The sequence below is a fragment of the Eurytemora carolleeae genome, unplaced genomic scaffold, assembly GCF_000591075.1.
Source record: "Eurytemora carolleeae unplaced genomic scaffold, Eaff_2.0 scaffold229, whole genome shotgun sequence".
Taxonomy (NCBI): domain Eukaryota; kingdom Metazoa; phylum Arthropoda; class Copepoda; order Calanoida; family Temoridae; genus Eurytemora; species Eurytemora carolleeae.
Window position 1 is genome coordinate 24609 of NW_019396144.1, and position 15815 is coordinate 40423.

At 32.9% G+C, this 15815-nt stretch overlaps 2 protein-coding genes across 4 annotated transcripts in view; one reads left to right on the forward strand and one right to left on the reverse strand.

The window, feature by feature from the left end:
• LOC111696287 (calmodulin) overlaps nt 1-2763 on the forward strand; it is a 3805-nt gene extending 1042 nt beyond the window's left edge. For both annotated transcript variants that reach the window (XM_023465849.1, XM_023465850.1), the window contains exons 3-7: nt 290-331; nt 740-814; nt 1624-1711; nt 1975-2233; nt 2526-2763. In XM_023465849.1, coding sequence (XP_023321617.1) covers nt 290-331; nt 740-814; nt 1624-1711; nt 1975-2233; nt 2526-2613 — 552 coding nt within the window. In that variant the 3' untranslated portion in view covers nt 2614-2763. The remainder of the gene's footprint in view (nt 1-289; nt 332-739; nt 815-1623; nt 1712-1974; nt 2234-2525) is intronic.
• LOC111696284 (neurogenic locus notch homolog protein 1) overlaps nt 1-10125 on the reverse strand; it is a 21481-nt gene extending 11356 nt beyond the window's left edge. The window contains exons 1-7 of one of the 2 annotated variants that reach the window (XM_023465844.1): nt 9959-10125; nt 9007-9053; nt 8480-8551; nt 6713-6822; nt 6060-6165; nt 5268-5330; nt 3466-3620 (exon numbers count right to left, since the gene is read on the reverse strand). In XM_023465844.1, the coding sequence (XP_023321612.1) occupies nt 3466-3620; nt 5268-5330; nt 6060-6165; nt 6713-6822; nt 8480-8551; nt 9007-9053; nt 9959-10080 (675 nt within the window). In that variant the 5' untranslated portion in view covers nt 10081-10125. The remainder of the gene's footprint in view (nt 1-3465; nt 3621-5267; nt 5331-6059; nt 6166-6712; nt 6823-8479; nt 8552-9006; nt 9054-9958) is intronic. The other variant, XM_023465845.1, reaches the window with a different exon arrangement.
• Between the last annotated feature and the right edge of the window lie 5690 nt (nt 10126-15815).

Below are 15815 nucleotides of genomic sequence, written 5' to 3' on the forward strand. Positions count from 1 at the left end.
TTATCTTACTTGATATTTGGTCGGTATATATACATTTTATAACTATCTAACTATAAGCTAACAGATCGTGGTATTTATTGATTGCCGTTAAAAACTTGTCACAATCTGAAATTTTCTAATCGCTAAATTTTTGCAACCAGACGAGTTAAACCTTTTACATTTCAAACTTGTTTGATTTAACAGAATGCATAGCTTGAAATATCTTAGGTCTACGACATTTGGATGGTAATCAGATAAGAGTCTGTTGCAAAGACTAAATTCCTATGCAGAATTTTTTTCTTTTTTAAAGGATGAGGAGCCCCACGTGAAACGTTCAACTAAGAAGAAAAAGGAAATCCATTGTCTCATCCATTGAATATTTTTCATTGAATAAATCTTTTTCTTAAAGAATTGTCTTTTGGCATTTGTAATAATGTAATAAATAAAAAATACTCGTAATTGATCCTATTATATTAATTTAAATATCACACAAAAATCAGTCTCTTGGAAAAATATCACTTTTTAAGATTATGGTTTTATAACCCATAAACCCCGGTATTATATCTAAAAAAACCCTTTGCTCATAATAGTATTTTTTTTCTCTCCCCCCCGCATAGCCATTTTAGAATATGGTAAACAAAACCTTCGATTAGCAAAGTTTTTTTATCACTTTTAAGCTTCTTGGTTTTTTAACCTAAGCATATCGTATAATTGGAAAATTACACGATATGATATTTGACAATGTATCCGGGTTGTACAGGAGATAGTAGAATATCTGGTTCGGGTAGACCTGGATAAACTTGGGATAGATGATCTACAGTTCGAGGAAATGAAGGTGATTAAATAGAAACTGATTACTCCCAATATCTTTGCAACGTAAATGTGAAAAACAGAAATAGTATAATATTACTAGAATTGATGGTCCACTTCATCAGTCTGCAAAAATATAAGGATACTAAGTTAGAGTTTGAGGAGAGTAATCAGTTTCTTTTGCAAATCTATTGACCATTTTTCAGAAACTATTTTAAATTCATGATTTCCTAATCAAGAAAGGTTTCAGGATCTCATTTAGAAATTTCAGAATTGTTAATATTCAACATTTTTAACTTTTTGTGAAGTTTTTCGGACTTTCACTTTTAAATTTTACATTTAATCAGATTCACAGCTTTTTTTCATACCCTGCAATGGGTCAGAATTGTTTGTTTTGTAACTTGTTCATGTCTTTTTACGAAACAAAACAAATTTTCAGGAATTACTCATGTTTATGTTCTTTTACAGCAACAAACAAATTTTCAGGAACTTTTCCTGTTCATGTCTTTTTACGAAACAAAACAAATTTTCATGAACTGTTCCTGTTCTGTCGTTTTAAAGAAAAAAAACAAATGATCATGAACTGTTCCTGTTCATATCCTTTTACGAAAAAAAACAAATGTTAAGGAACTGTTCCTGTTCATGTTCTTATACAGAAACAAAACAAATGTTCAGGAACTGTTCCTGTTCATGTAGTTTAACAGAAACAAAAATTTTTTTCAGGAATTGTTCCTGTTTATATCGTTTTACAAAAATAACAAATTTTAAGGAACATTTCCTGTTCATGTCGTTTTCCTGTTCATGTCGTTTTCCAGAAACAAAACAAATGTTCAGGAACTGTTTAAGATGTTTGATATAGACAGAGATGGAGTTCTTACATTTAAAGAGTTTGAGAGATTGACTGGAGTTCTTGGAAGAACAGGTTATTCTATATTCTATGTTTCAATCTAACAGAAGTCAAGTGAATGGTGTGCAGGCATTGTTTAGGACTAGGTCCGTTAATCACGATTTACATCCTATTCTCTTTACACAAACATTGTAATGAAATAAGATCAATCATAATTTCTTTTTTACAATAACCTTAAGTAATTCTCAGGAATAAGACTAACATTAATATTATATTTGTTTGGAAAGAAAGTATTAAAATTATAAAAAGACCAATATTAAAGTATTATTTCCTGTCAGGTTCCGAGGAAAAAGCCAGAAAATTTGCTCAGTCCATCTCGGTGGACCAGACGGAGTGCAGCGTCTCCTTCACGGAGTACCTCAACATGATGGCGAACCAGAGGAATGACGAACCCTCTCCGGAGTCTCTTCTCGATGCTTTCGAAATATTTGACAAGGGAGGGTTGGGACGGATCTCCGAAGCTCATTTCAGGAGAATAATGAAATGCAAGCTGGGAGAGGATGTTGCAGAGTTAGATGAGATGTTGGACGAATACAGGAAATATTCTCAGCTCATTTAAATTGTAAAAATAACAAATTTAAAAAAAACTATTTTTCTGAGATTATATGCCTTTGATGGCGCTACGTCCTACAATCATTGTCCTACACTCATTTGTCCTACCATCAATTGTCCTGAAAATTGTTTGTCCTACACCTTATATATCCTACTCATCATTTGTCCTTCAGATTGGGGAAAACGTCATTTGTCCTACTCATAATTAAAGAAATAACCTAATATAAAATATTAATCTAATCATGATGGCTAAGAAATGAGAATGATAATGATTAAGACGAGTTCACTCTCCTTCTGTACCATCTACCCCTGAGCAGGATAAGTATATCGACTACAGGAAGTTTGTGCAGATGCTCCAGGAGTAAAACTATTCCAGAGGGTTTAACAAAGGATTCTATGGATCTAGTGCTATACGGAGTAAAGATTGGTCTAACATGAAACCTGTATTGAGGATTGTCTTGTTTTGTTTTAAGAGATTTTAAATCTTCATTAAATAAAAATTGTTGCAACTTTTTTCTCAAATTTACATTCCAATTTTTCAATAGCAAGCCCTGATAATATTATAAACTCATTTCTTTACATTGGATTCATCTATATATATATATATGTTGCGTATTGCCGGCCAAACTGCTGGACCGATTAGGCTGAAATATTTTTTAAAAAATTAAAAAATTATTTTTTTTTCAAAATTTTTTCCAGCTAGTATCTTATATTTTCCTTCATCTACAAATTCTCTCCATCTACAAACTACTCTGCACTCACATTATATCCTTCTCTGTATCTACAAACTTCTCTGCACTCACATTATATCCTTCTCTGTATCTACAAACTACTCTATACTCACATTATATCCTTCTCTGTATCTACAAACTACTCTGCACTCATCTAATATCCTTCTCTGTATCTACAAACTGTTCTGCACTCACATTATATCCTTCTCTGTATCTACAAACTACTCTGCACTCATCTTATATCCTTCTCTGTATCTACAAACTACTCTGCACTCACATCATTCATATCCTTCTCTGTATCTACAAACTACTCTGCACTCACCTCATATCCTTCTCTGCATCTACAAACTACTCTGCACTATCCTCATATCCTTCTCTGCATCTACAAACTACTCTGCACTAACCTTATATCCTTCTCTGCATCTACAAACTACTCTGCACTATCCTCATATCCTTCTCTGCATCTACAAACTCCTCTGCACTCACCTCATAACCTTCTCTGCATCTACACACTGCTCTGTTTCCTTGGGCTTGACAATCAGCGTTTGCTCCACAGGGATTCTGAGAACAGGGATCAGCCTCACATCTAACAAATGGATCCCCAGTATATCCAGGTGGACATCTGCAGATAGCTCGGTTACCTAAACAATAGGTTCAACATGATATAAACTTCATATCTTGGTTCTTCAGTATATACCGAACCTACAGGTAGCTTTGTGCTGTACTGTACTGTAACAGTACTAATATAAATATATCTTCATTTTGATCCTTCTCCGGGAATGAACTAATCTTTACAAATAGTTTTAAGCTGATATATTGGGTTTCTCCGGGTCTAATGTAAACTTTGCAAATGGCGTTGTTGTAGCATTCCACAAATGATATATACATAAAATTCATGTTTGAAATTATAATTTAATCATATTTGACTAAATTTTACAAATTCTGAAATTAAAAAGGGTTTAATAAATTCAGGAAACATAAAAATAAAAAAATAAAATGTAAAATTATTTTTTTATAGATTTTCCCATGCTTCAAATTAAAAAATATAAAAATATAAAATAAGAAAGAAAAGAAATAAAGAAAGAAGGTTCTGTAGAAGTAGAAGAAAGAGAAGGAGAATAATAAGAAGAAAAAGCCTGGAGATCCTCAGATTTAGTTTTATCGCATGCTAGAATTCAAGCTTGATTTCTAAATATAATTTTACATACACATCTCTAGTTAACCAGATAAATCCGGAATATTTTAGATTTTTTTGTATTTTAGTATATTTGTTATTCTATCAGATTTTATTGTTAAATATTTAGTCTGGTGATGGAAAAAAAGTAGTTTTGTGCCGTTATATTTTAATTTTTAATGCAATTCGTAAAAATGCCATTTTAGCAAAAAAATAAAAACCTTCATAGAAGTATGAAGAGTCAGCACTTTAAATATAAAAGGTTTACATCATCAGGTTGCAAACATAAAAAAGTCGAGTTTGAAAAGAGTTCTTAATTCCTTTCTTTAAAAGGTCAAGTTTTTTTTTATCTAATCGGAACCCTTCTTAATTTCTGTACGTTTTATACTTTGGCGACAACATTTGATTTATTTCAACGGAATTTTCCTGTACACTTTACACTATACACTGTACAGTATACACTATACACTATATTCTGTACAGTATACACTATACACTGTACAGTATACACTATACACTGTACAGTATACACTATACACTGTACAGTATACACTTTACACTATATTCTGTACAGTATACACTATACCCTGTACAGTATACACTATACACTGTACAGTATACAATATACACTGTACAGTATACAATATACACTGTACAGTATACACTTTACACTATATTCTGTACAGTATACACTATACCCTGTACAGTATACACTATACACTTTACACTATACACTGTACAGTATACACTATACACTATATTCTGTACAGTATACACTATACACTGTACAGTATACAATATACACTGTACAGTATACACTATACACTGTACAGTATACAATTTACACTATATTCTGTACAGTATACACTATACCCTGTACAGTATACACTTTACACTGTACAGTATACACTATACACTGTACAGTATACACTATACACTTTACACCATATTCTGTACAGTATACACTATACACTGTACAGTATACACTATACACTGTACAGTATACACTATACACTGTACACTTTACACCATATTCTGTACAGTATACACTATACACTGTACAAGTGTACAATGTGTACAATGTACAGATAAGTTTAAAATTATTCTTGCTTACTTCTTGCCTCGGTGATGACAGCATTCAAGGTTGCAGGAGAGCTAGGAATACCACCGGGTACTCCTAAACATCCCAATTTCATGCATTCAAGTTCGTGCTTAAACATGCCAGGCAAATTTGTTTATACTTTTCTGTATTCGACATAAACCTTTCACTTATCTTGTCCTATATTTAACCTGAACCTAGCATATCTTGTCCTATATTTAACCTGAACCTAGCATATCTTGTCCTTTATTCAACCTGAACCTAGCAAATTCATCATATTACTACGATGGAACTATTCGTACTCTCAACCCTACTCCTACTTCCAACCCTACTCATACTCCCAACCCTACTCATATTAACTTCCAGTTCCAACCCTACCCTACTCTACTTCCAACCCTACTCATACTTCCAACCCTACTCATATTAACTTCCAACCCTACCTCTCCTTCCAACTCTATTCACGCTCTCAACCCTACTCATACTCCCAACCCTACTCACACTAACTTTCAACCCTACCCTTCTCCTTCCAACTCTATTCATGCTCTTAACCCTACTCATACTCTCAACCATACTCATACTCCCAACCCTTCTCATACTCCCAACCCTACCCTACTCCTACTTCAACCCCTACTCTTACTTCCAACCCTTCTCCTACTCCTAACCCTACTCATACTCCCAACCATACTCCTACTCCCAACCCTCACCCTTTTCCCAACCTTACCTCTACTCCATTCCTACTCCCACACCTACTCCTAACCCTACCCTTATTTCAAATTCTTCCCCATTCAGGTCTAGGTTTATTCCTACCGTTCTTAGAGCACTCAGCATTGATTCCACAGGGGGATTGAGCACAGGGATCAGCAATGCATCCTGTATAAGGATCTCCTTCATAACCAGCAGGACAGGAACACACCTAGAAACAGAACACAATTCATCCTTCATGTCAAATATCAAAAATAAATGTGTTGTTATTCAATGATTGAGTGTAAAAGGCCATATTTACGTTCTGTTCTGATCAATCTGCCAATCATCCATAAACAAAATATTTAAAATATCAAAAAAATCTATTTTCAGAATTATAAAAAATTTACTTTAAAAAGGTTTAGCTAAAAATAATCTGTACTTTTTCTACAAATACCAAAGTGACGTTTTTTGAATAAATTATTTTTAAACACAATTTGTTTAGCGTGGTAGAAAATTTCAAGTGGTATTAATTTAATATTGCTTGTAGAGGTTTATCTCATTAATATGAGGGGTGGAGCTCTAATTAGATGACTAGTAACATTTCTAGAAATGGATTCATTTTTTAATGTGGATCCATCTCTTTAATCTTAAACACATAAAAGAACTGTAAGTGTAATTTCTCCTGCATGAAGGGTATATTAAAATTATGTTTACAAAACCATCATGTAAAAGACAATTGTTACCTATAACTCTGGGATTAAAGAATTCAGTCCTACCGCTCTATTTCCTGTAGATCTGCACTGAGCTCCAGTACCACACGGAGAAGGGAAGCAAGGATCAGACTGAACCGGTTCTTGTTGTCGTTGTAAACTAATTGCAGAGACACCTGTACGCACATATTAATCTTTTTATGTAAACTACTGATTTTTAAGTTTGTCTCAATAAACGAATAAAGACGACATTACATATATTGTAAATCTTTCCTACTTAAGAAGCGACATGTATTAACGGCAAAACTGTCGGATCTTTAATTGGCGGCTTTATCCTCTCTACACCATGGACACCTAAACGTAGAAATCAGTGTTTGAAGCTAAGCTCTATCATGTACAAAGGTCTTGTCATTGTTTACAACTTGCAAAGATTCCAAATTAAGTGAACAGCTGCCGAAAACCACAAACTTTAATATTTCAGTCTCTTTATCTTTGAAACCAGATGGTGTAGACCTTTGATATTTCAAACTATGAACTCTGTTAGATCAAGTCTAAGTTTGAAAGGAACTGAGTTTTTGCTACAAATTATGATTTTACAATCGCCATATCTTTTCAACCTAATGGTGTAAACCTTTTTTATTTTAAACTATCATTATTTGATCTAAAATGATTCATAGTTTGAAATATCTAAGGTCTCCGACATTCAAATGCAAAGATTTAGGGATAAGAAACCCAGAGTTTGTGACAAAATCTCAATTCCTTTCTAAGGTTTAAACTTTCACGTTGTGAAGATATTGTAATTTGAAAATTTGAGTTTGTGGCAAAACTCAGATTCTTTAGAAATTAACAGAATTTGTTCCCTCGTCTCTAACGTTTCATCTTTTGTGAATAACCCTGTATGTACTGTATAGAACCCTATGTACTGTATAGTTCCATAAACATTCAACAATGGGTAGTTTAAACCTACTATATTAGGAGTTCCTAGACAGCTCTTGGATACTACATTTCGTTCTCAAGGATAACAAAATAGTTTTTGGCAAGGTTATAATGCAAGGAAAGTTAATTGCAGTTGCGTATACTCTGCGCACATATTGAAACCAGTTCTCCGGGCGGAATTTGTAAACAAAAATAAATGCATCAGTATTCGTTTAGTATCCGAGGAGGTTAAAAGCATTTTATTTTGATAATTTTCATAGTTCACATAATATATTTTCTTATGACCAGAATATTTAATTGATTTTTTATGTGAAAGATAGATCCGATGTCAGGCTTCAACACACGTGTTTTTATTACCGCCCAGAGATAGTACACTGCAGTGCAAAAGATGCGTACACCTCATATATAACTTTTCTTGCATTATAACCTTGGTTTTTGGTATATTTTAAGCTTTACTATTTCTATAAAAATGAAACCCACGAAGAATGTGACTTTAAAACTTTTTAATCAACACAAACTGAAGTTTTTAAACCGTTGTTTACATGTTTATGTTTAATTTGTCAAGAGATGAATAAAATCTTTGTTAATTCAAAAAGTAAAACTGATACGTTTTTATTGCCAACTAATGTTTTTCTTTTCAGAAACGTTAAAATATGTAATCTTAATTACAAAACGGCAAAATGAAACAAAACCATATTTTAATCATACCGAAGGTATAGAAACAAAATATGAGAATCATATTTCGTCGGCGACAGATAATTTTAGCGTTGTTTCAATTTATTAATGTACAGATTTTTGCTCATATTTGATATCTGAGATAGCTTATTGGAACCTAAATGAGAAATTTAAGACAAACCAAAATTTTATTTTTCAGTAATCAAAAATAAGTTGCCTCACCTCCGCTTGAAAGCCGATTATTTACAATTCGTGCCGGGGAAGAACTTGATTGAGAAATTCTGTTCGGGCATCCTATATATTATAAACATAAAAGTTTTTTGGCAAAGACTCAAATCCTTTAAAATTGAGTTTAAAGTATCTATACATCAAGAAAATATAGAAATGCACTGATTACTTGCCTCAAATTCTAATACTGATAACTTTGAAACCTAATGATGTAATCATATGATATTAAACACTATGAAGCACGATTCATAGTTTGGAAAAAACTAAGCTCTACGACATTAAGTTGAAAAGTTAGAAGGATAAGCAAGTTAGAGTTTGAGGCAATTAATCAATTACACTTTTGTGTTTGTAAAACTAAAACTATTTTGAGGCATAAAGTTTTTTTTTTAAATTTAAAATATCTCGGACTTTTTTTACTTTGTAAATGCCAAGAAAAGTTAAAAAATTATCATTGATAATTGTGTCTGTTTGAGTTTTATTCGAAGAAGGATTGTATAATTAAAGGTCTAAACTCCGCCCACCTTCTATAGTATTGGAGCCTGGGGCGTGGTCGTATCCCGGCAAGCACCTGTATAGAGGGTGTGGTTAAGTGAGGGGGTGGATATTACACAACTAGATTATCTGGAAACCGTCTTTTACATCTGGACATAGACTTAGGCCTCGACATTAGGCAACAATGGTTTCTTATTTTTTAAGTAAATATTCATTTTTTTTATAAATCATTTTTGTATCATTGTATCCTTTACAACGATATCTTCAAATGATAAAAATATTTTGAAAAAAACAACAGAAAATGGAATTAATCATGGGATTAAAGACAATTCAAGAGTTTGAAAATTGATCTTTAAATGGTTTTGTTTTTTGGAAGATCTGTTACGGTCTCTTGAAAACATGATATTATAATATTTTGTGAAGAAGTTTATTATGTAATATTAAAATCGAATATTCAAAGAAAAAAAATGATTTGAGAAAAAAATTAAATAGCAAAAGAGGCTTAATGTTAGTTAAATTGAGAATAATTTACGGATTGACATCTATATTTCACAAATCAATATTTGATCCCAAGATTCACTAGACTTAAGTTCAATATTTGATCCCAAGATTCACTAGACTTAAGGCTCAATATTTGATCCCAAGATTCACTAGACTTAAGTTCAATATTTGATCCCAAGATTCACTAGACTTAAGTTCAATACTTATTTTTACTGTAGTTTCTCTGTAAAAGTGACTTGCGCATTTTGGCTGGCAGAAGAAACAATGAAGGAAATCGTTGGAATGAAACACTTTATAAGAAAGGAATGGTATTTAGATAAAGGCTTGAAGAGTTCCACTGTGAATGAAACATGCCAGTAGAAAATACGTCGACAGTAACTTTTATGATACGAAAATTGTTAAAATTGAATAAAAGCTACGAATAATAGTTTTCAATTCCCGTATTTATTTTACAGTATGTTTATTCAGGAAAAGGCTGACCTGCAAACAGCTGCTCCAGCTGGATTAACATCACACTGAGTATTTATCCCACACGGAGACGGACTGCACTGAGCTGCTGCTCCTCCTACCAGAGCAACCACGCCTACAACCCAAACCAACATCTCCGGGTTGGTTCCAATTTAGATCTGAAAAGTGCTAAAACTTGAAGGTTTGTGTTTGATTATTAAATGAGTGAATGAATTACAAAAACTATGCATTACGATAAATCTTGAAGCGGTGAATGATATATATGCTTTTGCATATATATATGCTTTTATCTATGTATATATATATATGAGGTTTAGATTTAAGAAGAAGAGAAGGATGATAATGTGTTTACATTTTTGTGTGACGTACATAAGGACAGATCTGAAATTGAATTAATTGTAGACAAAGAACATTTAGTAAACAGTAATTACGTGAACAGGCTTAGCAATTTTTATACCAGTGACCAAGGCTTGATAACAATTGCCGTTTCTAGTTACAATCGTTGTTCTTGTTTACAACCATTGTTCTTGTTTACAATCCTTTGTTCTTAATTATTATTTTTGTTCTTGTTTACAATCTTTGTTCTTGTTTACAACCGTTGCTCTTGTATACAACCGTTGTTTTTGTTTACAACTGTTGTTCTTGCTTACAACCGTGTTCTTATTTACAACCGTTGTTCTTGATTACAATCCTTTGTTCTTGTTTACAATCTGGAAAAAATGGAAGAAAAAAAACCCCAAGTTATTAAAGAATTTGGTCTTCTTTTGACGGGGTTTCCGGAAGGAATAAAAAACTCCGCTTGAGCAGCACTCATGGATTGTTCCCTTCGTCTAAAAACTACAGTACATTGTTTATGTAAACAAAGATATGAGGCCCGTTCCTGGTGTTTTTTTCTTGGCACTTTTGATCTTCTATCCAATCCATACTGTAATATTTGTTTGTTTGTCTGTCCGATTATAACTCAAGAACCCATTGACCGATTTGCCTCAACTTTAGATTTGGGAGCTCGGTAGAACTACGGGAAAGTTCTTGGCCTGGTCAAAAAATGATAACTAATATCTACTAATATTTACTCTACTGAGCTTTAGTCCATCACCATATCACAGAATTTGAAATCGGGTTGATCTTTAAAGGGAAAACTAATTAAATGAACAAAGAAGATGAATGCTCGGGTGCAAGATTAATTATTTTCCAGAGTTGAAGATGAATTTAAACTGCACCTGCCCCTGCTCAGGGTCTAGACTAGGCTTGGGTTTAATGCAAACCAAACCCAGGTTGTTTACTTTAGCTTTAGGCTTAATTTAAGATAAGATTTTCATAATTTGACGTTTTTTAAATGATTTAAGAATTACAAAAACAGTTTCAGCACGTTATCTACAATCAAACAAATCTAGGTTAGATCTGTAATCATGATTTTAACCAAAACTAATGATTTAGATTACATCTTTGTTCCACCCATTGAAGAATTGCTTAACTCTAGTCTTGAACCGTGTTTCTACTCCCTAAACTCTAGTCTTGAACCATGTTTCTACTCCCTAAACCCTAGTATTGAACCACGTGTCTACTCCCTAAACTCTAGTATTGAACCATGTGTCTCCTCCCTAAACTCTAGTCTTGAACCGTGTTTCTACACCCTAAACTCTAGTATTGAACCATGTGTCTCCTCCCTAAACTCTAGTCTTGAACCATGTTTCTACTCCCTAAACTCTAGTATTGAACCATGGGTCTCCTCCCTAAACTCTAGTCTTGAACCATGTTTCTACTTCCTAAAATCTAGTCTTGAACCATGTATCTACTCCCTAAACCCTAGTCTTGAACCATGTGTCTACTCCCCTAGTCTTGAACCATGTTTCTAATCCTTAAACCCTAGTCTTGAACCATGTGCCTACTCCCCTAGTCTTGAACCATGTGTCTACTCCCCAAAATCTAGTGTTATAAGTGAGTTCAGCGCTGTGAGTGTGAAGATACTGAATGTTGGATCTTGAAATCCCAGATATGGAAACCCCTCCCACACATCCATCTACCTACTCCAGGGTCTACCCAGAATACTGAGGAACACAAGAAACCAACGTAAATGAGCCCGGGGTTGGTTTTATGGGAAAAATATTCAACACAAACAAAAACCACACAGACGGAATAGATTTTGTTCATACACGCTGGATTTATTCAGACAAATAATAGTTTGGTTTAAAATTAACTAGTGTGGGTTTAGACAAACAATAGTTTGGTTTCAAATAATCTAGTGTGGGTTCAGATAAACAAAAGTTTGGTTTCAAATAATCTAGTTTGGGTTCAGACAAACAACAGTTTGGTTTTAAATAATCTAGTATGGGTTTAGACAAACAATAGTTTGGTTTAAAATACAAATGGATCCGTATTTAGGTAATTACTTCTGTTTAAGTAAGCTAGAAGTCTACACAGTATTAAAAATTAATAAAACTTTTTATAACAGCCTGGATCTATGTGTGGTTAGACTAGGATGAGTTCAGAGACATCAAATGGGATTCTGATAGACTTGTATAGGTACAGATGGATTAGAAAGAGCTCAGAAAGACTATTTTGGGTTGGGTTCAGAACATAGAGAATTCTCTATGGTTCAGAAAGACCAGTACGAGTGCAGATATAGACAACTTTTGGTTCAGAAATACCAGTATGGGTTCAGATGGACTATTATGGGATTATGAACTCTAGTATGGGTTCAGATGGACTATTATGGGATTATGAACTCTAGTATGGGTTCAGATGGACTGTTATGAGATTATGAACTATATAGTATGGGTTCAGATGGACTATTATGGGATTATGAACTCTATGATGGGTTCAGATGGACTATTATGGGATTATGAACTTTATAGTATGGGTTCAGATGGACTATTATGGGATTATGAACTATATAGTATGGGTTCAGATGGACTATTATGGGATTATGAACTATAGTATGGGTTTAGATGAACTATTATGGGATTATGAACTATAGTATGGGTTCAAATCGACTATAGGTCGACTTTAATCAAACAAGTTGTTTTTAATAATAATATAGAATCTCTTCGTAGATATATTTATAATTATGTTTGATCAACATCCATTAAAGGGACAGACGGACTATGTAAGGTATTTAAACTGAGCATGCAGTGTTGTGGACAAATTCTTTAGAATTCATTTGAGACATACAAAACTTTTCCACGATGGATAATTACTGAGTTTGACAATGACAACGAAATATAAAGTAAAAATTATACAGTAAACTAATAAGATGGTTAGGAACATATTTCTCAAAAGAAATTTGTCAATAAATCAATGCTAGAATCAATTATTTTATTTTCATCCTTATATTGAATTTCATATTTTCTATGAATTTGCTCGCAGATTTCTACAAATTCTACAAATGTCGTCTTTTCAATAATAATTCCAGAAAATCTGCAGAAAATCTTTGTGACTAATGAGAAACTAGAATAATGTGAAAATAAAAACTAATAATTGAACAAGATTGTGGAAGATGATGCCTGGCCGCATTAAACAAATCCCACAAGATTCAACGAAATGAGATAGAACGGATACGGGGCATTGTACTGAAAGTCTACACGTGTGATATCGATAATTACTCATGTTCTGAACCCTCTAGTAATAAGTTATAAGAAATATATGTACTGGAAGTTACTTTATGCATTTCATTAGAGTTTGACCCACGTCCTGTAAGAGATTACTTAAGATTAATTTTTATTTTCTCAACCTGTTCCAAACAACTTAATTAGTTTACTGTAGAATTTTGTTAACATTTGTTATTTAATAATTGAAAAAAAAAATAATTCTGAAAACGTATCCACCCAAAAGTACGATTTTGAACGTCGACTTTAACCTCAAACTCAGAATTTACAGATCTTAAAAAAGTTTTATATGTCTCAAATGAATCCTAAAGAATTTTTCCACAACACTGCATACTCAGTTCAATTACCTTACATAGTCTTGAAGAGATTGCAAGGAAAAAGGTAAAATGACAAAAAAATTGATTATAACTCTGAAGTCAAATTGTGTATAGTACTTTTAAGATTGAAAATTTTCAACATTTTCGTTATTATTTAGATTGGAAGTAAACCGTTCTTACTTCCTACAATCTTTCTTCTATCAAGAATTCATTTGCCATGTAAAAGGTGATGGCCATATTGGACAATGTTATGGACAAATAAAATTAAAGGTTTTTAGAACGAAACTTTTGAACTACATTTTCCGTATCAAAAAAGACGCCATGCTGTAGATTATTTTTGTGACACCGCTATCTTAACACCGAACTGTAAGATTTAAAGGTTTCCAGAATGACTAATCTGAATTTTATTAAAATATGAAAAATTCATCTGTTACCTAACTTTGGTCGAGGGAGGACCGGACATCCCCGGAGCCTATAATATACTTTAGTGAACATTTTCAACAAACCAAACTCCCTTACTACGTAATAAATGTTTTAATTTTTAGTATAACTGAATAGCGGGGCTCGGTACTGTATAGCAAATCGATCTAAAAGGTTCGTGTTGCCTGGGTGTCGCTCTTTGGACCATAATTAGATGACTTGCTGTATACAAGTTGTATAAGTTTGAACTAGCTTTCGATTTTAGTAGAATTCAGTCGCAAATATAAGAAATAAATTCACATATCCCGAGTCCCGGTGGGATTTCTAAAATCTAGTTGTCTGTATCACCACGGACTATTTATTATATTATTATTATTAAATGATTAATGGGTCAAATTATGATCGAAAGTCACAGCTTTCTGGAACATTGGCAGAACCGTTAAATCTACGTGGTATGTGAGTTTCTTCAATAAAAGCGACATTTTCTCATTTTTTAAAATAAAAAAGTGACCACACTTTGAAGATATGAGAATAATGGCAATTCTGATTTCAAATTTGTTTTCTGGATTTATTTTTTTCAGGACTTCTATTCTGTGACCGTACATACTAGAAAATAAATCAATTGATTTTAAAGGGAGTGTTCGAGAAAAATGAAACGAGTTTATAAAATACATTATGAAATATGAATGATATACGAATGCGTCGAAAAAAATAGATAATTATAGGTTGTAATATCTGAATGATTTGTTTGGAATTAAATTGATTTTTTACGATCAGATTCGAATATTGCAACTTTCTGAATTTGTATGGGCGCTACGTTATTCGGTATAAGTCGTTTTTAACAATTTTCTCCTTATAAAGTTTCAGATGGACGTAAGATTGGTAGCAATGACCATCGAATATTTTTCGACGTAAGCCTATACCCCCTTTAATTTTTCGCGAACACTCCCTTGATGAAACTGTCCAATGTATGAAAAAGAATAAAATGAAAGTGAATAAAAAATAATATTTGAACTCACGTTATTTTCATTTATTTTCCTTGTATATAAAGGTTTGGGTCGACCAGATAGCTGGGTTTTATCAAAGCAAATATCTCAGGGTACGCTCGTGTTTATCCTAGTATACATTTTACAATTCATACAATAGGCAACGTCCTACAGTGTATTGTAATCCTAATATATTAAACCGGTATTCTTCAACTCTTCAAATCTATTCTTAGAGTTTAGGCAATTATTTTGGCAGATGTTGATCAGATTAAAAATACAATTTCAAAAATTGTCTTCCTGCGTACGCATAATGTTAATGATTAAAGTGACGCTTTTGATGCCGCTCTAATTTAAAGTGTCGTCAGGCCTTTCTTCTTGATTTTAGCCTGAACAAAACAATTTCAAAGCGGCAAAGAGATTGTTTCTGGTTTCATTTTGGAAGGTTTACTCTATTCTTGAACTTTTCTATTACAGATCTTGCCAGAACACATTTGTTGCATAAAACGTGCTGGGTCGGTACTTCTTTGTTCTTGTTTACAAC